Here is a 24,011-nt window from a genome sequence, read left to right as displayed (position 1 = left end):
ACCAGGGAGACCAAATTCTTCAAATAGAGCTAGGACATCGCGGTACTGAATCTCCTTGTCTCTCACCCTCTTTTATGCTGACTCGCGATTAAAGATTTTGTTTTCTGTGTCCCGTTTTGTTTCTTCCAGCTTGCCTAAGACTCTACGATTTAAAATTTTGTTTCCCTCACCTGTCAGGAACATCTCAGTGCCTCCAGGTAACCAACCCCTCTTCCTCCAGCGGTCTACACATTTTCAGAGCATTTTTTGTTTTTCCAATGCCGCATTACTGGTATTTCGCTCCTCTAATTCCTGATTAATTTCCTTAATAACTTGGTCAAAAGTCTTAGCAGGCAACTGTACAGCCATAGCTGCGGGACCGCTTTCTAATGCCTGTTTTAATTTAGGTTCTTGTCCGTTTAGGGGATCTATGTCAACGAAAATTGCTTTTAAAAATGTCTCCTTGCAAGCTGGATGACTAATATCTTTTAAAGGAACAGTCTCTAAGTCTTGTCCTCCAATTGACTTCAGACTGTCCTGTATACTCTGATTGCTCGTTTTCCACTCTCTGTTTTCCCAAAGGGGTCTGAAAGTTAAATTACAACTAGAAAACCAAATATTTGGGCTATACTTTTGTCCTGTTTCCCTGTACCAATCTATGAATTTACGTAACTTTATCTCCTTGGTGATGTTGGGAATACCCTCATTTAACTTATCAAAAGTATTTCGAATAAACCGGGTGTCTCTTAGGAGTTTATCAACTTTTTCATTAATATCTCCTACCTGATCCGGACACAGCTGTCGCAGCCTTCTGTCGTCGTTCTTGTTCATCAGGCAGGCGTCCCTGAGTACTTTTTTTGTTGTCTCAAGGTCTCTAGTGTCTGCTGTGGTATTCCACCACGGCGAATTGGGGAAATAAATTCTTAACTTCTCAAGTGTACAGACATTATCATACCTACCGGACATTTATAAGTCAGTCTCTCAGATACAATTGAGGCCAATAAGCCTGAACCTTTGTTTTCTTTCAAAGCCCAACCTTCACGTGGGAGATTTCTCCTCTTAATAACCAGTTTAGGGCAGAAAACTCAGGTCCTCAATTGTTTATAGACCACCTTCTCACTCTATTGGACTTTGCAACGACACAATAAAGACTTTTAAACTCTAGTAGTTTCTTGCGAAGCACTTAATAAATGTCATTCAAACACCTTAAGGACTTTTATCTTGTCTGTAATCACTTACGTGTTACAATCCTGGCATGCGACCTTCAATTGTGGTCGTCTAATTTGTCCGATCTCCAGTTCTTACTGACAATCATAAAGATTTTATATAAAAAAAAAAGAATTTTGTTAAAACAGGCTTCTCTGGACCTTTTTATCAGCCGGCTGAGATGATTGTCAGAAAAAAACAGAAACCGTCGTCCAGTGTTCACTCACCCATCACGTCGGGGTCACCAAATTGTTCTTTATTACCGGATTGTAACACTTGCAACTAACAATGTTAGTCAGAGAATGCATTCTGCCGTTATCAGCAAAATGGTGATTTTTTTATACCCTTGGATACGTGCTTAGAACATCATCATATCATTACTTGTCCAATGACTAAAACTGTTGCTATCCTTTCCCTGCTAGCTTCCTGCCTCTCAATCCATCAATGTCTCTCTTATCTTGTAAGTACAAGGATGCATTCACATCTTGTTACAGCCCTGCACAGGGTAACTCCTTACACATTCCCATCTCATGATGTTTTACCTTACACAAGTAAACTACTTCTCAATCAATCATGGGACATAGTCCTTTAAATGTAATGGAGGACACTTCTCGCCTTGAGATTTCCTCGGCAGTGGAAGACTTGGAGGACTTTTTGACTTTCACGAGAACCTTTTGGTCTTTCCATGGAAATTTTTAGTTTTGCGGGAGAAAGTACCATTTCCTCAATGGCTGATCTTAGAGATTGAGACATCTGGTGGTGACTCATCACTCTCCCATGTACCCAACGACAAGGGTATCTCTGGAACCATTAACAGGGTCAGATCCAACATGTCTTCATTGGCATAAACCCATTCTGCATCTAGTGTGTCAAAGAGATAATGGACCCTGGAGTATCTATTGCACTCAATTGGTTGATGTGTCATTTCCCCATATCATTTCTCTCAGTACAGAATATAAACATGGGCTTGATTTTTACAGAAGTACACCTCTTATCCATGTTTCTTTATTTTCTCTGTAATCTCTCATCAATTCTTGTTGTCAAACTTATAGCGCTTTGGTTGGTTTACCAAGAGATGTTGATTGGTGGATATGAGACCCCATGTGCGGAAAGTATAGTTCTTAAATTGCACTCAAACATCAGTTCTGCCAATGTGTCTCTTGTTGTAGAGTGCAGGGTTGTCCTCCATGATAACCGAAAATTTGCAATCCTGTCATTGCCATGTTATGTTCAATGACTTCTGGGCCTTCATGGCTTTTATAAGTCTGTATAAAGTGTTCTGCTTCTCCATTGGTACTCGGATGATAGGGTAATGATGAGATGTTGTCTTGTATTTTTTTTTGCTGTTGCAGGAATTGGTTGAAAGCAAATTGTAGTTCATTGTCGGAAACCAGTTCTATTAGCAAACCGCGCGTCACAAAAATAATCCTTAGTCTCTCCATTGCTTTTTCTGCTGATGTTGTCTGTATTTGGGATACTATGAGCCATTTGGAGTGTGCATTCAACACAATCAGAAAGTTTCTGCCCATGAATGGACCAGCAAAATCCATACGAGTTCGGTGCCAGGAGTGTAAAGGCCATTTCCAGGGTTTCGCTTTGGCTTGAGGTGCTTTACGTTGCATTTCTTGGCAAATGCGACATCCTCTCACAGTCTGTTGATTGTCCACGTCCATTGAGGGCCTCCAGATATACATGCGTGCTAGGGACTTCATTCGGACCATCCCCGGATGATTGGGGAGTTCGGCTAACATGGTTGCTTACCATTTCTTCTGAATGATTATTCTTGTCCCCTACAATAAACCATGCTCTTCAATTGATATCTCATGTAAAATAAGGTTTTAATTCGGGCCTAAGCCTCTTGTCTTCGGGCCATCCATTTAACGCAAAGTGCAGGATATTTGATAGGGTCGCCTCATCTCGTACCTCTTTACTGATAGTTTTTGCTGTGATTGGCAAATGTCTTGATTAATGGCTGTGGCCTCTGCTGTCCAGTTGATCAATCCTTCTATTTGTCCTGTCTCTGGTAGAAGTAGGCATGACAAAACATTTGGATGGCAGTTTTCCTTCCCTGAACTATGCTTTAAATCACAACCATATGCTGCGAACTGCATTCCCCATCTTTGAATTCTTGTTGCTGCTAGTACCAGAAAGCCTTTGTCACGGGGCATTAAAAAGTGAGAAGCGTAAACTACAGTTTGTTCTCCTTTTTTTGTGACCTGTGACAATACTGCTCATAAACCCATTGGTGACGCATTGACTGCCAGGGTCACTTCTTTGCCTGGGTTGTAGTTTGTTAAGCGGGCTGCACAATGGGACATACTGGGGATGTGTTTTTGTTAATGGTTCACCAAACCCAAGAATGTCTAATTCTGCTCGATTTGTTGGGCAAGGTTCCCTGTGGACAGCTTTGGTACCTACTGTGTTCATCTTGACTCCTTCACTGTCAATTGTAAATCCTAAATAAGTTACTGAGGGTACCATAAATATACATTTGTCTTGACTTAGTTTGACCTTGGCTTCCTTCAGTCAGGTTAGTATTTTTTTCCAGGTTTGCCAAGTACTCCACATCATCGCAACCAGTAATGATAATGTTGTCTAGGTAACAGCCCACATTTATTCCATGTAACAACTTATCCATTATTGATTGAAATATCGCGGATGTTGCTGATATTCTGTACGGCATTTGGTATACATGAACAATCCTAAGTGTGTATTGATGGCTACGTATTTTGTTGACTCCGAATCCAAATCAATTTGCTGATATGCTTGTGATAAATCCAATTTTGTGAACTTCTTACCACCATTCAATGTTTGAAACAAGTCCTCTGTTCTGGGAATTGGGTGTTGGGGTACTTGCAGATAGTCACCACAAATTCGAATTCCATCATTGAGTTTTCTAACAGGGAACTAATGGGGCAGCCCAGTCACTCTATTGCAATTTCTCAATGATTCCTTTGTTTTTCAGTCTTTTGAGTTCTGCCTCGATTCCCTTCTTCATCACAAAAGGAACTGTCCTTGGTTTGAAGAACTTGGGTTTGGCCTCTGGTTTCAAGGGCAGTCCTTGGATTTTTGCAGGTCTTTTTCAAATACCATATATTTACACATATAATACGCACACATTATATGTGTATCTTACAACCAGGTACACCCCCCTGCGCGTTATATGCATGAGCGAACTATCACAGAATATTTTTACATGTTGAAAAAATGTACATAACTAATGGCAGCCGTGGGAAGTCAAACCAGCAATATTAGCGAATGTGGAAATATAATAGCAACAATGAAAGAATGTGCACAATTAATAGAGGTCATGGGAAAGACGCCGGCAATTTATAGCAAGTGTGAGAATACAATAAGGGGCATTGAAAATATGGGCACAATTTATAGTGGCAATGGGATATTTTGATCTTGAGAATATCTATGTACTGAATGCCATGGTATTCCTTTAAACAGGACATTCTAGCTAGGGGACTGCACCTTATCAATGTTGATTGCCCAGGCCCCATCCCTTAAGGATGAGATTAACATATCAAGTTCCTCTGATTTGAGACAACATTAGAATTAAAATCCTGCTTAACTCTGAATCCTGTCTTTTGATCTATTTAATTAATTCCTCTCCAAAGCTTCTTAATGTGTTGCAGCAGGATATCATCTATATAACAGGCGATTGACACCTCTGGGAAAACACCTGCACGTTATATGTGTGTGTGTGTTATACAAAAATAGTTTTAAACAATTTGATTTTCTGTATGTTATGTGCATGTTAAATGCATGTGTGTGTTATATGTGTGAAAATATGGTACTATATGATAGTTTTGGAGCAATTTCTCAAGTTTTGATTTTTGTTCTGTCTCAATCTGTACATTTTTTAATTTCCCCAATGCCGTTCCAATTCAATTGGATTCATAACATCCAAACTCTTCCAAACAAAGCAGTCCCTTTGAGTCCACAATGTAAAGGGGTACTCTTTTAGATGTTTGTCTACTATATTTGACATTTACCTTGCATTTTCCCAATTCTTTGATTTTTCTCTCCGCTGTCTGTTTTCAATACCACGTCAGATTGTCCCACCTTGAGGTTATGTAATACTCTTGTTTTTAAGCCCTTTGGCATTAAGGACACTGCAGCCCCAGTGTCGAGTTCCATCCAAACTAGTTCGTTGTTAATGTTCACAGGAATCAAGATTTCCGAATTGTAGATTGTCATATTATTAACATGCATTACTTCCATCAGCTTGTCGTCTTCAGAGCCACTTGGGTCGTTGCTCGGACTTTAGTCGGAACCTTCCTCTTCTTACTTGAGGTCCCTTACCTTATATGTTTTATTTCTTGATAACTGATTTCCCTTCTTGGGATGATACTCTTTTTGGTTATTTTTCCTTTTCTTTGAGCATCTGAACTTAATGTGCCCCTCTTTTGGCTTTTTTTGAAGAAACAGTACTCTGGATTGTATTACTTTTTCCACAGCGGAACCCTTCTCGGCATTCCATTTTCTTGATGTTCCCGCTGCTCTCTTTGTACAATGCCCTGGTTGCAGTTAGCTGTTTAAAAACTTAGTGCTATTTCATATTCGTATCTAATTGTCATTTACTCAGTAATCATTGTTGAGCGTTGTGGTCGCCCAAACTGATGACCAGCATGCTCTTTAAGGCTTAATTTAAGAACATTTCAAACTCCTAGTTTTTCGATAACCTACGCAATTCAGGTTCACAATTTCTGCTTTCTAGTCCAAAACTGGTATCTTTCCTCCCACAATGGCACATAAAATGGTGTACAACATAGAATCTGGGCCTTTATCAAGCTCTATGTCCTGCTTCCCACCTCACTTAGGAATGTTGTCTGTTTTCTTAAATTGCCCTCTGTATCTCTTATTTCCCGGGCTGTACAGAACAAATTGAATCTTTCACCGTATTCATCCCAGTTTTCTGATTCTTTGTACTCTTCAAAATGTCCTTCTGCCACTTTGTTTCACTGTCAATGAGCTTCAGCAGCTCAAAGTCATTGTAGTTTCAGTTTAAAATCTTCTATTCTCCCCCTCCGGCATTTTTATGCTCGTCGCCAAATTGTTGTATATTCTTCCCACTGTAGAACACACTCACACGAGACGTGGTTTATCCTTTGTTCTTTACTTAATCTAAAATGGCTCTAGTGTGCCCCATAATACAAAGCTGTCATCTGACATCACGTGCATGTGTGTTCCATAACAGAAACTAAAATCAGAGGTGTCAGGACACGAGTGGAATAAAGGGGGACTACGGAAGTATGATAAAGGAATTGGCAAAAGTCCATTGGAAAGGCATAGTAGTAAGGAAGACGGCAAAGCAGCAATGGCTGAAATGTCTGCAAGAAATAAGGAAGATGCAGGACAGGTATATTCCAAAAGAGAATAAATATTTGAATGGAGAAATGGCACAACTCTGGCTGACCAAAGTAAAAGCAAAAGACAGGGCATAAAAGGAAGCAAAAATTAGTGGGAAGCGACAGGACTGGGAAGCTGACAGAAGGCAACTCAAAAGGTCATTAGGGAGGACAAGATGAACTTTGAAAGGAAGCTAACAAATAAGATCAAAAAGGAAACCAAAAGCTTTTTAAGCATATTAAGAATAAAAAAATAAGAAGTGAGAGTTGGTGTAGGACCAATAGAAAATGGCGCTGCAGAAATGATAATGCGAAGACAAGGAGATAGCAGAGGAACTGAATGAGTATTTTGCATCTGTCTTCACTGTGGAAGACATTGGCAGTATACCTGACTGTCAAGGGTATCAGGGAAACCAGGTGAGTGCAGTCATTATTGCCAGAGAGAAAGTGCTTGAGAAGCTGTATGGCATAAGGGTAGATAAGCCTCCCAGACCAGAATGAATGCACCCTTGGGTCTGAAAGAAGTAGCAGTAGAGATGGTGGAGGGAATAATAATTGATCTTCCAAGAATCAATAGATTATGGCATGGTTTTAGAGGGCTTAAAAATTGAAAAGGTCACTCCATTATTTTTAAAAAAAGGCAGGGAGGCAGCAGAAAGGAAATTGTAGACCAGTCAGCCGAATATCAGTGGTTAGTAAGTGATTCGAGTTGAATATCAAGGATGAGATTACAGAGTGGCTGGAGGTGCATGGCAAGATAGGCCAAAGTCAGCATGGTTTTCTTAAGTGAAAATTTTACCTGATAAACCTACTGTAATTTTTTTGAGGAGATAAACAGACTATTATTTGGATGGGGAGAAAATTCAAAGTCAGAGGTGCAAAGGTACTTGTGAGTCCTCGAGCAGGATGCTCTAAAGGTTGACTTCCAGGTTGAGGCAGTGGTGAAGAAAGAGACTGCAATGTTGGCATTCCTATCTTGAGCAATAGGATTCAAGAGCAGGGATGTGTTGTTGAGACCACACTGATTCTCTTTTTTTTTCCCCCTGCTACCTGATGGGCAACCTGTTGTTGCCATTGTACTTAACAGCAGGTATTTTAGGCTTGGGAAGAAGGGGGATACCTGGTCAGGGCAAGCATGTAAACTCCATGTTGATGGGACCCGACGTCAGAATCAAATCACAGTTCTTGGAGCCATGCAGCAGCAGAACAAATTGCTGTGCTTTTTTATCACTTCATGTAGGTGTTTTCAATATATAACAGAAACTAAAAATCTAATTAAAAAGTCTTATCCAAATTTGCATCGTGCATTTAGTTTCCTCTGGCCTTTGAACCAGGTCCAGATCCCTGTACAACCCAACCCACACCACAACAGACACACCAAATCTCAAATCAATGCAGAATGTTTGTTTCCTGACCCAAAACATCAGGGATGTGACTTTGAGACTTGATGGGGCACTGGTGAGACCTTGCTTGGGAGTATTGTGAGCAGTTGTAGGCTCCTCATTTAAGAAAAGATGTGCTGACATTGGAGAGGGTTCAAAGAAGGTTCATTAGGATGATTCTGGGAATGAAAAGGTTATGTGAGAAGTGTTTGACAGCTCTTGGCCTGTATTCATTGGAATTGAGGCAAATGGGGGTGGGGGGAAGAATCTCATTGAAACCCTTCAATTGTTGAAAGGTGTGGACAGAGTAGATGTTGAAAGGTTGTTTCTCGTGTTGAGAGAGTCTAGGACAAGAGGGCATAACTTCAGGGTTGAAGATCATCTGTTTAGACCAGAGATTTCTTCAGCCAGAGGGTGGCAAATCTGTGGAATGTGTTGCCATAAGAGGTGGTGGCGGCCAAGTCGCTGGGTGTTTTTCCGACAGAGATTGATGGTTCTTGATTAGCCAGGGCATTTAAGGTTATGGTGAAAGTATCAGGTAGTGGGGCTGAGTGGGAAAATGGATCAGCTCATGATTGAATAGTGGTGCAGACTCTGGCTGTATCGCTTATGTCTTGTGGTCTTATAACACCATTCTCCATGGTACTCTTCTCATAAGTACCAACCCAGCACCCCTAACCCAATCCCATTATGCGCCCACATCCTAACTAAGGTGGGGTCCAATACCCCAACTAACAAAGACCCAATGAGTGCCCACTCCACCTACTAAGCACACATGTGCAACCTTTCCCTGTCCATTAAAAAAAAGGAAAATCATCCATTAACTTCTAGACATAAACCTTCTTAAATACTGAATTATTAGTCGGTGGAGACATGGATCCCAAGAAAGCCCAGGCCAGTTTAATAGGACAAGGGCAATGAATTCATTGGCCAACTCGAAGTGGCAGTATATAGTGAGGCTGTACCTCCAGAGAACCAGAGAGTGAACACAATGAATGATTTTTCCACTGCCTGCAAATTTAACATCCTAACCTACTGTGGGGCCACTAAAAGATTTGTTGGCGTTATTGAAATATTGCTTTTTTTGCACTAACTACAATTGTTCATAATTGGTTATCTATTCTTTTTATTATCTCTTTTTCTGTCTTGAGCATATTATGATAATTTAACTTATAAGATCATTGTTAGTGTATCTTACCTGTGTGGCTGCAACAAGTAAGAAACTTGGTGAACTATATATGATTATAAACTCGTAGATGTATTAATATATGTAATATTGCAAAATGTGTTCCTAGTGTAAAGAACCCAGCTGAGAGTACTCAGACTTTGAGTGCACTTGTTATTTGGGACATTCAAATTGCCACTTTTTCAATGTGTTTCTGACTATACAAGCAGAAGATGTATAACATTGTAATTTATCAGCATGTTAAATGGCATAACACTTTAAAAAAAAAATATATTTTTTTATGTTGGCAATTTAAAGTCATAATGCAAGTGGATGCACCTCTTTTTAATGAATACAAGTTCCTCTTACCTGGAGTATTTAAAAATCTAGTTATGTTATCTGCTGATTCACATACCCACTCTGTTCCAAGTAGACTAACTTAATATATTTTAATTCTGGCAAACTTTGAATCTTACTCTTGTATCCATTCATGATCTATCAATAACATGTAGTCACGTACCCAAACTAAGTGTGTTATTTTCCTCATGTGGTATATTTTCACTTTTGTTTGTATTGAAACACTTAAGTGTAACTGACCGTGATGTGCAAATGCTACTCACTAAAATTTGTAGGAAGTAAAATTGAGAAAATAATCCATTTTTCAGTCATCTATCACATTCACACCCATTTGCCCTTTCAAAGTGACACATTAAAGCCCTCAATCGGCCCTTTTATGCCAAGCCTCCACCTGGAAGCCAGCAGTAAGTGCGGAGGGAAAAATATAAACTTGCCTTTCATGGAGCAACCCTAAAAGGCTGCTCTTGCATTGCATTCATTTTGAGCTATACCTCGTAGCGCCCTCCGGAGCTGATTGATGCGGGGCAACTGGTACCATTGCACTGCCCACTGAGTTGATATCATTCATATGCGCTGAGTTGTTGCTGTTGGCATTTAAAAAATCCCGGTCCTGCATCTCCGGCTGACGACATCATCAGCCCGCCACTAGCCAGCTGCTGACATTTCTTCCTCCCGCCCGCACCCCCGAGAGGGATTGCAGTTGGTGCCTTGGAGCTGGCCACAGCGCATTGATGGAGTTAAGTCTCCTGATGTAAGGGCAGAGAATCCCCACCTTTACACTCGGGGCTTTTGACTGTTTTAAAGGGCCTAATGGCTCTTCCAAGCTTCGACAAAGTATAGGACTGAGATGCCATTTATTCCACATCTGCAATTTGATGACACTATGGTTATGAATTCTATTCTTTTAATAGCATCATCTAATTCCATAAATGGTGAAGGTAAACAAAACTTGCATACTGTTCTGCAGGGTTAAATAGGTTATAACTCTTTGCTATCTTTGCATTGCAAATGAACATTAAACCTTATTATGCTAACTGTTTAGGTATTGACTTTTTGCATTATACAGATTATTTCAGCTGTTCCAATCATTTGGGTTGATATCTTGGTGTTCATCTCTTGTTTAACTATTTGTTTTTCACCAACAAAGCTTGATGAATCTTGTGGTTCAGTGCAGGAACAGTTTAATATGAACATTGTATTGAACACTGAAATTGAAATCTTGCACAAAGATTGGGGTACAATCTCTTAATGCTAGGGACAAATTATTGGGGTGATAAATACCTTATTTAAATTGTTATTTAAAGGTCTATATGAAGACATAGTGCCAAAACGTCAGTACAATGCATAAAAGTGCTGGTGAAACTCAGCAGGTCAGCAGCATCTAGAGCAGGGGTGTCAAACTCAAATTCACGGAGGGCCAAAATTAAAAACGTGGACTAAGTCGAGGGCCGAACTAAATATTTATTGAAAATTTTCAACAACATCTGCATGTTTTCTCTTCTTTCAACATATGTAATGTTAAACTTTTTCTTATTAAAATAAATGTTAATAATAGTTTTGGATAAACTCTTTCCAGAAGCATTAACAAATGAGAAATAAAATATTCAATAAATAATATTTCTCTATAGGGGATTTGTCAAATGTTGCTAGTGTGTTGTCGAATAGTAAAATCTGAGGGCTATTGAGAAAGTGGGAGAATAACATGATTCCTGAAACAATCAAATGGGTGACTGATTGTGGGCATGAACTCTAGCAGGGTTATTTGCCATGCCCTTTTTCCATTGGTACAGATATCCTTTGATTTACACACTTTTCAAGTTTTATGCCTAATGAGCATAAAACTTTTTTTTATGCAGGACCATTTTTAACCAGAAATATATTTATCACTGTGACATAAAACTATTGGAAGATCGTTTTATCCTGAGATTAAAGTTCATAATACTTACTCAGGCCTGTGTGCGGGAGGGCGGGGTTTGCGGGCGATCAGGTTGGACAACGACAGTGCGGGGGCATCGGCTCTCGCTGCAGGGCGGCATCTCGGTGGATCAGCGGCCCCGTCACCGTGAGACGCGGGTCGGCCTGCGGCAGGGAGGGGGAGTGGGCAACGGTTCTGGCGAGGTCAGGCCCCCCCTGAGTTTCTGCCGGACCCCCCTTGACCTGCTGAGTTTCTCCCGGACCCCCCTTGATCTGCTGAGTTTCTCCCGGTCCCCCCTTGACCTGCTGAGTTTCTCCCGGACCCCCCTTGACCTGCTGAGTTTCTCCTGGACCCCCCTTGACCTGCTGAGTTTCTCCCGGACCCCCCTTGACCTGCTGAGTTTCTCCCGGACCCCCCTTGACCTGCTGAGTTTCTCCCGGACCCCCTCCCCTTGACCTGCTGAGTTTCTCCCGGACCCCCTCCCCTTGACCTGCTGAGTTTCTCCCGGACCCCCTCCCCTTGACCTGCTGAGTTTCTCCCGGACCCCCTTTTACCTGCTGAGTTTCTCCCGGACCCCATTTTCTTTCCGTGCCGGTGTCCCAGGACCTTTCCAGGGCAGTCTCCGCGCTCAGGACCGCGCTGGGATCCCGGTCAGTGGTGGAAGAGCAGGTGAGCGCGGCTAATCCCGATCCAGCCCACGCCACTCCCGAGATTGGCGGGGGGGTTCCACCCTACCTGCCCGACCAGCCTCGCTCTCCACGTGTACTTCGGGCACCCGCCGGTGGGAAGGCGCAGGGCGGCCGGTGGCCGGCGCCCCCATCGCCAGGCGGGGAGCCCCAATCTTCCCTCCGGCGTCCCGACTCCATCTGCAGCTCCAAGAAACGCTGTGCCACTGGGGTTCCGGGCGCTGGGAAGCACCCTTGGCTTCCCCTGACACTGGCCAGGCCGCGCTGCGGTGGGGGGGTGGGCGGGCGGGGGGACATGACAGTGTGTTTATAAAACCACCCATCACTACTTTTCAAGGACCAGGATTTTTCTCTCTCTCTCTCACCCTGGGACACAGCGGTTACTGTGCATGCGCGATACTGGCGCGGCGGCCAGCGGGCCACCTCTAATACATTTTTGATATGATCTTGCGGGCCAAATATAATTATATCGCGGGCCAGAATTTGACATGTGTGATCTAGAGAAAGCAAAGGGTAACCAATGTTTCAGGTCAGAGCCCTTTGTCAACGTATGAGGCAGATACTCAAATGAAATGGTGGTGGGAAGGAGCAGGAGAACAGGCACATTCATAGCAGCATTTGAAGACTTTCCTGTATAAATCCACAGAGCTTCAGTGGCTCTGTTTAGCCCAATTTTACTAAAACTTTCTTTTGTGGGTATTATGGAAAAGTGATTATAAAGTCACTTTGTGGCTATATTTTAAAATCAGAGAGTCAGGGGCATGGTGATTGTTCCATACTCTCTTTACTGTTTTCTGCTTGACAATGTCCATTCTTGTTTGTTATTTATTGCCTTTTGTCATTGAAAGGGCCCCATTTGTAAGGAGTTAAGGATTTGACACTGTTCTTTTAACATAACAAAAGATACTAAAGTTGCCTCATAAAAACAGCTTGGGGGGATGGGGTGAAGAAATAACTACTGGTAATCCTAAAATGTCAGAGATATTAGAGCACGAGTGATAGAATGGTTAAAGAGAATTATTAAGGAGCATCTCAAGAGAAGGGGAGAGGAATTTCAGGAAGTTAATTCCAGAATTTGTGGTGTGGTAGCTGAAAGGGCAGCATTTAAGGTGGTGGAATTAAAATTGGGGAAAGTCAAGACTCCAGATTTGGATAAGGTTTCCTCTGCTATTTTTGGAACATTAAGTGTTCCAAAATGGTTTCTATTTAAAAAAAATGTATAAGGTAAGGAGTGGATTAGAGAAATCAAATTCATTCACATTCCTTCATTTATCCAGGAATTGAGTTCATTTTCATTTTGTGATTTAAAAAAATGAAATTTGGAGATAAAGCACCGTAACAGGCCCCTCCAGTCCGTGATGCCCAAATTTATCTATGTGTCCAATTAACCTATCAACCTGGGTATCTTTGGAATGTGGGAGGAAACTGGAGCACCCAGAGGAAACTCCCGCAGTCACAGGGAGAATGTAAAAAAAAATCGAACCTGAGTTTCTAGTGCTGCAGTAATGCTGTGGTGACTGCTACATTAACCATGCTGATTTTATTCCCACTTCATCCTGTTACCTTAACTGGTTTTAGCTGTATTGTTGTATCTTGCAATCTCTTCTTTATAAATTACTGTGCAAGTAACTTTGATTTAATTTAATATTTTCATGCTCTTAACAACTTAAGTTGTATCTTTTAAAACATGCCTACCAAATTTTTTTTAATTTAAATGTTATGAGTTTTATTTTCAGTTCTATTTGTGACCCTTCGTAAATCCTGGTGTTTTAGCAAATTGAAGTTCTGTCATGACTTACTGATTTTCTTTCCCCCTTCATTAGTTTTATGTGACTTTGTATTAAATTTCATGTTTTGTTTTGCCCATGTTAGTCCTTGACCAGCTCATTGTACTACTGAGGCAATGTTGCTGGACCATGGCCAGCACATATCAAATGAAACATTAAATCTGGCTTCTGGACAGTTGACCTATTTATTGTTTAAATTGCAGGGAAATCCCAGACTTTGCTACAGTAAAGGATCTGAAGAAAAGCAGGAAGAAAGGTTTGATGTTGCATCTGAAAGCAATGCAGCAAATTCAGTGAATATTGAAATAAAGGTGGAAGAAGCTCAGGGGGAAGAATTTGACTCTGTGTTCAAGGTACTCTTGTAATCTGTCTCTAATCTTTAGAGAGATGAGGACAATTTTTTTAAAAACCGAGAGTTTACTGACATTGGTAGTAGAACATAAAGACATAATTAAAATTCAATCATTCTTTTGATAATTTTGAGTTTCACTTGCCAAAAATATGCTAAAGCTGTGCTAAAGGGAAAACAACTATACCAAAATGACCTGAAGTAAAATATGAATTATCATTAACAATTAAAAATATTAGTAAATTTAAAAAATAATTTAAGGATATTCCCAAATGTTTATTTTGTATACATATTTCATGTATTCATTTTTATGGTATAATTTTGGTCTAAATATTTCCATGATTTCAAGAAACGGTTACTGTTTTGGGGTGGAAAGATGAGCATTTTTTTTAAAAAGTGTTGCAATGTTGAAGAGTGTCGCAGACAAAGAAACATTCTGTTGATCCTGCATGTTTTTTTTATTTCCCCACTATTTGTTTTTGCAGCTGGTGCACGATAGAAAGCAGGTGCCTCCTTGCTGAGTTGCAAATAATGCCCAAAATGGAGATTGTCCTATTGCAAAATAAATTTAAATTGTCACTTTTGAAATGCTCAATAAAAGTGACTCTTTAAAGACTGTCTCAAGTTCATTATTGTCATTGAAATTTATAAATGTTTCAGTGGTTCCAGCAAAACCAAAGCTTTACATTGGAGCAGATTTTTAAGAGGGTAAAAACAATCTGTCTAGAATTGACAAATTGTAGGGTGATGCGGTTTTTTTTTAAGTAAGGATCAGTGGATACGTATTTCAAATGCTGGATCATGGAAAAGACTTCAATTTGGTATAGAATCTGTAATAGTCAAACATTAAATGAAATTGTATAAAATTGCAGCGAATTAGAAGGAATGATAATTGCTTCAGGATTTAGCATTTTGGCAGAGGTTTGTTTATGTAGCCCAGAATAATTTCAGATCTGACCACCATTTCTTGCAAAGCCAAGTTCTGCTTGACTGCAGGTCAGAATTATAACATTGAAGCAAAGTCTATTCTGACTGATAAAACTGACGTGGAAATTGCCGTTTATTACAACATCATTTCAAAGCTAATTGCAATCAGATTGTTTTACCTTTGTTACACTAATGCAGATACTACTGTATGGAACAACTTAGCTATCTCCCTCGTCAGCAAGACTAATCGGGCAACTAATTTTATTTATAAATGTTAATGATTCATTCCTCACCATAAAAGTGTTCCAATCTCTACCATCTGGTCATTTTTGTAATTAGCATAGATTCCCTATGCTTTGTGAAAACATACAATGATGGGGGTTGGGTGAGGAGAGACTCTAGATTTCCTGAATTATTATGTATTGCTTGAGTAGGTCCCAGGTTATTAAAAGCAGATAATGCTGAGTTATGGCCTGTTGAAGTAAAAATATTAATTTATCATCCTCATTCATAGCTACCAATGGTAGTTTTTCTTCAGTATGTTTTCCTAATTCTCGAAGTATGTTATGGGCATAACACTACCATTACTGCCATAATCAATAGTCTAGTAGCGGCAGCTACACTGCTCCTGCCATAACACACACAACCAGATGGGTTGAGCTCAGTGAGCAGACTAGTTTATTGCAGGCTGCTGGGCTGCACTTATGCTCCCTGCCCGGATCTGGCTGAGAACCGCGCTGGAGGGCGCTGACGTCACGTGGTCCCCCAGCGCGGATTTCTGAGCCCTGTGCTGGAAGGAAGGGAAACACCCGAAGGCGCCATTTTGGCTGGCTGCCCCGCCACGTAGCTTACAAGCGGGGCCAGTTCGCCTGCCTTGTGGTGAGCTGCCACACATTCCCCCCCCTCCAGAACCAGTGCCAATGTCCTTTTTGCCGGGCGGCCTTGCTTCTTGGGCTGGGCAACGACCACAAGCTCGGTGGGATCGAAGTGCGCTGGCTTCAGCCTGTCCATAGTAAACAGCTCCCACCTGCCGCCCATGTCCAGCGTGAACGTAGAGCCAGAACGCTGTGCAACCCTGTACGGACCCTCGTACGGTCGTTGCAGAGGTGCCGCGGTCATGCCCTGCCGAACTAAAATGTATTCTGTGGAAAGCAGTTCGCCGGGAACGTGAGGCGGGTGGGTGCCATGCCTGGGCGGCAGTGGGGGTTCGAAGGAGTCTAAGCATGCCCTGAGGTGAGGGAGTAGTTCATGCGGCGACCGCTGGGGATTGTGAGGTGCGTTGATGAACTCACCAGGTAGTGCCAAAGGTGCACCGTAGACCAGCTCAGCTGATGACGCCTGCAGATCTTCCTTGGGAGTGGAGCGGATGTCCACTTGGGACCGGTGAGGCAGGTCATGAGCGCCGACTTAAGGTGGCGGTGCAGACGTTCGACCAGTCCATTGGCCTGTGGGTGGTAGGCCGTGGTGAAGTGTAGCTGGATCCCCAACCTGTTGGCGAGTTGTGCCCAGACCGCAGATGTGAACTGGGCGCCCTGATCGCTGGCTAGGTGAGCTGGGACGCCAAACCGGGTGACCCAACCATACAACAGTGCTCGGGAGCAGGAGTCGGTGGAGGTGTCTGGCATTGGGATCACCTCGGGCCAGCGAGTGGTGCGGTCCACCACCGTAAACAGGTAACAGTTGCCCCGGGAAATGGGAAAGGGCCCGACGATGTCCACGTGAATGTGGCTGAACCGTTCGTTCCTGGACATGCTCTAACTCCTGTACAGGCGCTCTGGTGTGTCTGTGCACCTTGGACGTCTGGCAATGGGTGCATGTCCTGGCCCAGCCCGCGATCTGCTTCCGCAGCCCATGCCATACAAACCGTTCTGCCACCATCCGGACCGTGGACCTGATGGACGGATGCGAAAGGTTGTGGATGTGATGGAAGACCTGCCTGCGCCACTGCTGGGGAACCACTGGCCGCGGGGTGCCCAGGGAGATATCGCACAGGATGGTGCCTTCGCCGCTTGGAGTTGAGAGGTCTCGAAACCACAGGCTGGTGATGGCGGTCTTGAAGGCCCTCGTCTCCTTATCCACTTCCTGGTCTTGGTCGAGCTGGACGACCAGATCCCGGGCGTCAGCACGCAGATGGCCGGTCGTGAGAGTGCATCGGCAACCACATGGTCCTTCCCCGCCTTGTGCCAAATGTCAGTGGTAAAATCTGACACCAAGGCTGCTGGCGGGTCATCGCAAGCGCCTGGGTGAGTGGTTTGTGGTCTGTGAAAATGGTAAAAGTCCTCCCCTCCAAAAAATAGCGGAAATGCCGCACTGCCAGGTACATGCCCAGTAACACGCGGTCGAAGGCACTATACGCGTTCCGGCAGACGAAGCAGGCGGCTGAAGAATGCCAACGGCTTCCAATGTCCATTCACCTGCTGCTCCAGGACGGGACCGACGGCTGTTGCAGAGGCATCGACAGTGTGTGCCATATGCAGGTCGGTGTGCGGGTGGGCAAGCATGGCGGCCTTCGCCAGGGTGTCCTTGGTGGCCTCGAATGCGGTGCAGGCTTCTGGGTACCAAGCGAGCATCTTGTGCTTGGCTGCGATGAGGGTGAACAGCAGTTGCATGATGCGCACAGCTCCCGGGATGAAGTGGTTGTAAAAGTTGACCATACCCGTGAACTCCTGCAGCCCCTTGAGGCTGTCCGGGCATGGGAACTCACTGATGGTGGCAACCTTCACAGCGGCTGGCGTGGTGGTATGGCCCGGGAACTGCATGGACTCTTTCCCGAACTGCCACTTGGCCGGGTTGATGATAAGGCGCCTACCTCGAATGTCCACCAGATGCCCATGTGCGAGGAGGAAGTCTGCACCCAGGATGGCAGTCGGGAGGGACGAGACTGTGAACCTCCACGCAAAATTCTGTTGGCCGATCTGGAAGTGGACTGTCTTGTCTCCATACATCCGGATTGCCGTTGTGTTGGCCGCACTGAGGGGAGGTCTACGAGGTCGGTACCTGGATTCGATGACTGTGGCCGGGATGATGCTGATCTAGGCTCCAGTGTCAACGAGGAACCGCTGACTGAGTCCCGCAGGTAGAGAAGGCTGTGTCTTTGGCCAGCCGCCGCAGCCATTAACATCGGCCAGCCTGGTCGTTTCCCTGGAACGAACAGGGCTGATGACTCTTCCGAGCCTTGGCTCCCCAGCACTGATGGTAGAAGCAGAGGCCTGGAGCGGATGCTGTGGCCTTGGTTATGCTTTTGGGGGCCCCTGCAGGGGCCGGGTGCTCTACCGCAGCGCTAGGGGCAGGCTTGGTGTGGTCATGCCCATGCCTCACGACCTGCTGGACCGCTGAGCCTTCGGAGAATAGTGCGAGCCATAGCTCTTGGTCCTTCTGGGTGACCTTCCTCGGGTCAGTGAAGATCTCCTGGACCAGCAGCAGGCGGATGTCCCCGGGCATGTGCACTCGAAAAGTGGGCAATTGGTGTGCTTGTCCATCAGTTCCATCGGGGACCTGTCCCCCAGGGCACTGAGGTGCAGCACCCGAGTGGCCCGCTGGTGTCTGGATAGTCTGAGGGACCTGGTAAGCACTCGCTTGATGGTCTCGTTCTTGTCCTCGGTGGGTGGGTGCTGAACAAGGTGCAGCACGCGTCTGGTGGTGGCCTGGTCCAGGACAGCGACCACATGGTAGAATTTGGTCGTGTCAGATGAAATCTGGCGGAGGTGAAACTAGGCCTCCGCGTGGACGAATCAAGTCTCCGGCTCCTGAACCCAGAATTCAGGCAGTTTTTCGGCTATAACGCTGATTCCAGGCTCGCTCATGATGGGTTCAAAGACGTTTGAACCATTCGGGGTCACCAATTGTAGCGGCGGCTACACTGCTCCTGCAATAACACACACAACCAGACGGGTTGAGCTCAGTGAGCAGACTAGTTTATTGCAGGCTGCTGGGCTGCACTTATACTCCCAGCCCGGATCTGGCTGAGAACCGTGCTGGAGGGCGCTGTTGTCACCTGGGCGTCACGTGGTCCCCCAGCACGGGTTTCTGAGCCCCGTACTGGAAGGAAGGGAAATACCCAACTGCGCCATTTTGGCTGGCTTCCCCACCGAGTAGCTTACAAACGGGGCCGGTTCACCTGCCTTGTGGTGAGCCGCCACAGTCTATTAATTAATATTGTTCCACACCATTCAAATTCTCAAATCATTGTGTAAATTCCATGTAGATCCTTTCCTTACTCCTTACTGAGGTACTGCTTCCCTTACTGAGGTACAGATTTTCAAGTACCTCCTTTCCTCCTGGATTTTGCCCAAAAAGCCTGTCTTCATAGGTAAATGTGATACCTCTCTCCAGGTAAGTGGAAGGTGACAGGTCTTCATGTTCGATGTATACACATATTATGCCGCTTTCCATTGCATTGCACAACCCAATTGTTTGGATGTTTACTCAAGATCCTTACTGACTTGCTATGAGACTGGTTAACATAATTGATTTACCCTGATTTATAATTGCTCACCCAACCCCATCACTGATTTCTTCCAGCACAGCAGTGCTTGAATGTATCTGTACCCCTCCAGTTCTTAGGTTGGGAAGTGGGTTGTCTTTGTAGTGGAGAGTGTATGGAATTTGAAGCTTGGCATGCAGTCAAATGTGGCATGGCTATATATATTCTTCCTCCGTCAGAGACCAGGATCAGGGATGGAAATGGGATTGGTGGTGATGAGCAAAATTTATTACCTGAGCCAAAGGCAATTGTTTGCTTACCCATTGTTTAAATAATGCTTCATTCAGGTCTACAGTTTGCATAAATGTGTGTTGGCAATGAGGATAGGAAAAATATTTGTCATTGAGCTTGGAATCGTTGATATTTTTGGAGGGGAAAAAAGAACGATGTCATATCTTTGGATAACATTACCAAGGAGCAACTGATAAATGGAAGAATAGTTCAGCATAAAGGTTTCATTCACCACTGTAAAATGGCAAGCTTCTATTTTCATTACCAGGCCATCCATCACCTTCATAATATGAAAGAGAAAAATTACAAGAATATAGTTAAGGATCTTAAATTGGGGTGTCTTGTTGAAAATGTGTGAAGCTTGCAAACAGATGGCCTGCCTTTGCCATTTCTTCTATCCTACAACTCTTGACCAGTTAATTTATTTTCTCCTCTCTCTGTAAAGCATGTGACCTGTATTTTTCCTGAGTAAAGTTAACTATCTTCCTTCTGTCGTATGTTTCTTCATCATTTTGTTCTTTTCTAAGTTCAGTATATTTGCAATTCTACATTTCTGACAGTGTTCACCTATAATCATTAACATCTATTCTAACCAAACGCAGCAAGTCTTTTAAAATGTTCCTCATTTTCAGCTTGAGCACATTTTAAATTTTTTACCTTTGCAGTGCATATGCTGTCTTCATCAATGTGTGCATTGTACTGGTCCTTGATTGATGGACTTCTCGGGATACAGTTAGTTAGATTTCATGATGAATGAGGAACGTTTCGCCACACAAAATGTGACATCTCAATTGTGAGGAAAAGCAGGATATACGGATATATTATTACTGCGGTGATCGGAATTTTTGCACTGAAGTTGATCATCACAGAAGGAAATGGTGCTTTGCTGTCATTATCTGACACATGATAATAGTTAAATAAGATGCTGATCATAATGTGCAGCATTGTCCGTGAAAATTAATTCCAAAGTTAATGGTGTTTTCAAAAACGTTCAAAGCCTACAGTAGGTGCAAGTTTCCTCTCGGTGATATTCCCAGCGGAGTCCTAATTTGTCAAGTACTAGTTTATAGTATGTGTACTTTGGCTGTGGAGCTCATGTACAAACCTGGCATTGATACCAATAATGTAGAATTTTACTGGAATTTAAATAATATACTGTAAGTACCTTTCATAAATTAGCTTTCATTTGATAGTTCAAAATAGAAGTACAAGATGAAGAGACAAATTTATTTTGTACTTGAATAACAAGGTAGTTTGAGTGGCACTTGGTGACAGATGTTATATCTATTTTCCTTTCACTATAAAACTCCTGTGTCAAGATTGATCTACATTGCACATGGAAAATTGGTTAACACCATTTAGTCTGTATGAAGAATGACAAAGCCAATCTGATAATATCTTAACCAATTTATATTTTTTTTCAGATGCAAGTATTTAATGTCTTAATGACTAAACCTTTCCCTAACAGCAGCAACTTCTTGTGCTTGTTTGACACAATTAACATAAATCAGTTGTTTATTGAACATTACAGCACAGTACAGGCCCTTCAGCCCACGATATTGTGTTGGCCTGCATATGCCTATCCCAAAAACTAAACCCTTCCTATCCCATATTTTTCTTTCATCCATGTACCTGTCAAAGAGACTCTTAAATGCCCCTATTGTTCCAGCCTCTCCCCCACCCCAGCAATGCATTCCAGGCACCACAACTCTCTTGTGTTTTTTTTAAAAAAAAACTAAGCCCTGATATCTCCTGTACTTTCCTCTTTTTGCTTTGTACAGATGTTTTCTGATGTTTGATACTCCCACCTTGGGGAAAAAGGCACTGGGTGCCCACCTTATCTACACCTCATAATCTTGTAGACCTCTATTATTAAGTCACTTTCATTCTTATTTTGTTCCAAAGAGAAAAGCTCAAACTCTGTTAACCTTGCTTCATAAGACATATTTTCTAATCCAGGCCACATCCTGGTAACCTCCTCTGCACCCTATCCATAGTTTTCACATCTTACCTGATCAGAAATGAACAAAATATTCTAAGTGTGATCTCACCAGAGATTTATAATGATGCCTCATTGAGGCAGCATGGTTGTAATAGCAGTTAGTACAATGCCTGTACAGCGCCAGCATTCAGGACTGGGGTTTGAATCTCATGCTGTCTGTAAGGAGTTTGTATGTTCTCCCTGTGTCTCTGTGAGTTTTCTCCAGGAGCTCTGATTTCCTCCCCCTGTTCAATATGTACTGGGGAGTGTAGATTAATTGGGTGTAAATGGTTGGCACAGACTTGTGGACCAGAAAGGCCTGTTACTATGCTGTATGTCTGAATTTTAAAAATTTAAATTTAAAAATGACTCCTGAACTCTATTCCCCCAATTAATGAAGTCCAGCATCCCATCAGTCTTCTTAACTATCCTATCACCCTGCGCACCAATCTTGAGAGATGACAGATTTGTGTGATTTGTAATTCTGACCAAGAAAATGTTTGCTGTTGCACTTAATTTTTGATGTTTTCCCAGTTTTAATTTTCATCAAAATGGGGTTGTTGGAGTATAGTAATTTGACAAGTTTACAAAAATGCTGCAATAAATTAAAGTATTTGGTAATCTAGTATTTTCCAATTTAACAGTTTGTGCAGAAGCATGGTGGCTAAAGTTACTAGACTAGCAGCAGGATATCTGGATTATGATCCAGATTGGGGTTTAATTTCCACCATGATGGTTGGGAAATTTAAATTTAAGTATTAAATAAAATCTGGATTGGGCTTGGGCAACATGGTTAGCATAGCGGTTGGAGCAGTACTATTTCAACGCCAGTTACTTGGGTGTGAATCCAACCCTCGAAGGAGTTTGTATGTTGTTCCCATGATTTGCATGGGTTTTCTCCAGGTGCTCCTGTTTCCTCCCACCCTCCAAAATATATGGGGTTAGTAGGTTAATTGGGCAGCAGGGGTTCATGTCTGTAATGTATCATTTTTTACAAAGCAAATAAATGACATCACTGATATTGTTGTGAAAACTTGGTGAAAATATCATTCTCAATCTGATCTTCTCAAGTGGTTGGCCTATGGTTCACTGGTAATTAGGGATGGGAAATAAATGCTGGCATCTGCATCCCTGAGGCGAGTGATTGTCTCAAAATGTCCTTACTAAAAGCAAGTTAAATGTAAATTGATAACTGTTCTATTTCTATTCAAGGAAACAAAGCATATTAATGGAACAAAATTAAAGTTTCACAAGTAATTTACTTAGCCTTCACAAAACAAGAAACTTTGCCATTTATTTCTCATTTGCAAATCAATGAATTAATGTAGTGTAAATGTTTTTTTTGGACAGATAGCAGTTGAAGATGCAGCTCTTTTAAGTCTTTTTTTTAATTGTGCCATTAGAAAAGAATACAGTTTCATACAGTTAACAAGTTACAGACATGCAGATAAAACATATCCTCTTAAACAGACCAAAAGGTTGCTTGCACTATAGAATTGTTTTCCAGCAATGAAGGAGGGAGAAAGGAGAGAATAGAATGGTTTTTTTGGTAGTATTGTTCCTACCTAAAAAATTCTTTGTATAAATATTCACCTATCTAAACTTTTGGGCTATTTCAACATTATACTTCACACCTTTTGGTTAAATATTAAAAAATAAATTCAATTCCTGATGGCAAGATTATACATGGGAGCCATGGGAAACCATTTTGTGTTTGTTTTTTTTCTATGTCTTAATATGCATAAATTAGTAATCCCAAATGTTAACAGGTTGATTTTTCCACTGACTACCTAATTTCAAAGTATTTTCTCTATCATTCCATGTTATAAGATTTATCAATCTGTTAAATGCAATACTGAAAATATTTTTGAATTTTAACTTTCAGGGTTATGTGTTGCCAATATTATTAAACTGGTTAAAATATGATAATTTAACAAAATATTTGATAATTTTGCACATAGAAAAGTTTAAAATGAATATTTTGTAAATTTTATAATTTGAGAATAATCAACAGACTTTAAGAATTTAAGTTCTGTGACCATGCAATTTGAAAGTGAAAAAAACACCATTAAGAAAATTGTCAATTTTCCATATTCCAACATGGGAGGCTGTCAAGTCTGAGCTGGCTCTTGGAGCGATCTTATTGCCTTAATTATTGTGCTGCACCATAATATTCCCATTAACAAACCTTGATTCTCCCATCTCC

The 24,011-nt window shown here is 42.4% G+C and overlaps 1 protein-coding gene across 3 annotated transcripts in view; it reads left to right on the top strand.

The window, feature by feature from the left end:
- The window catches only part of LOC138735954 (ankyrin repeat domain-containing protein SOWAHA-like), an 84,184-nt gene that overhangs the window by 35,405 nt on the left and 24,768 nt on the right, over positions 1 to 24,011 (top strand). For all 3 annotated transcript variants that reach the window (XM_069884649.1, XM_069884651.1, XM_069884650.1), the window contains exon 4: positions 14,038 to 14,187. In XM_069884649.1, the coding sequence (XP_069740750.1) occupies positions 14,038 to 14,187 (150 nt within the window). The remainder of the gene's footprint in view (positions 1 to 14,037; positions 14,188 to 24,011) is intronic.

The sequence above is a fragment of the Narcine bancroftii genome, chromosome 6 (assembly GCF_036971445.1).
Source record: "Narcine bancroftii isolate sNarBan1 chromosome 6, sNarBan1.hap1, whole genome shotgun sequence".
Classification (NCBI taxonomy): Eukaryota; Metazoa; Chordata; class Chondrichthyes; order Torpediniformes; family Narcinidae; genus Narcine; species Narcine bancroftii.
This window is presented reverse-complemented; position numbering and strand designations above follow the sequence as displayed.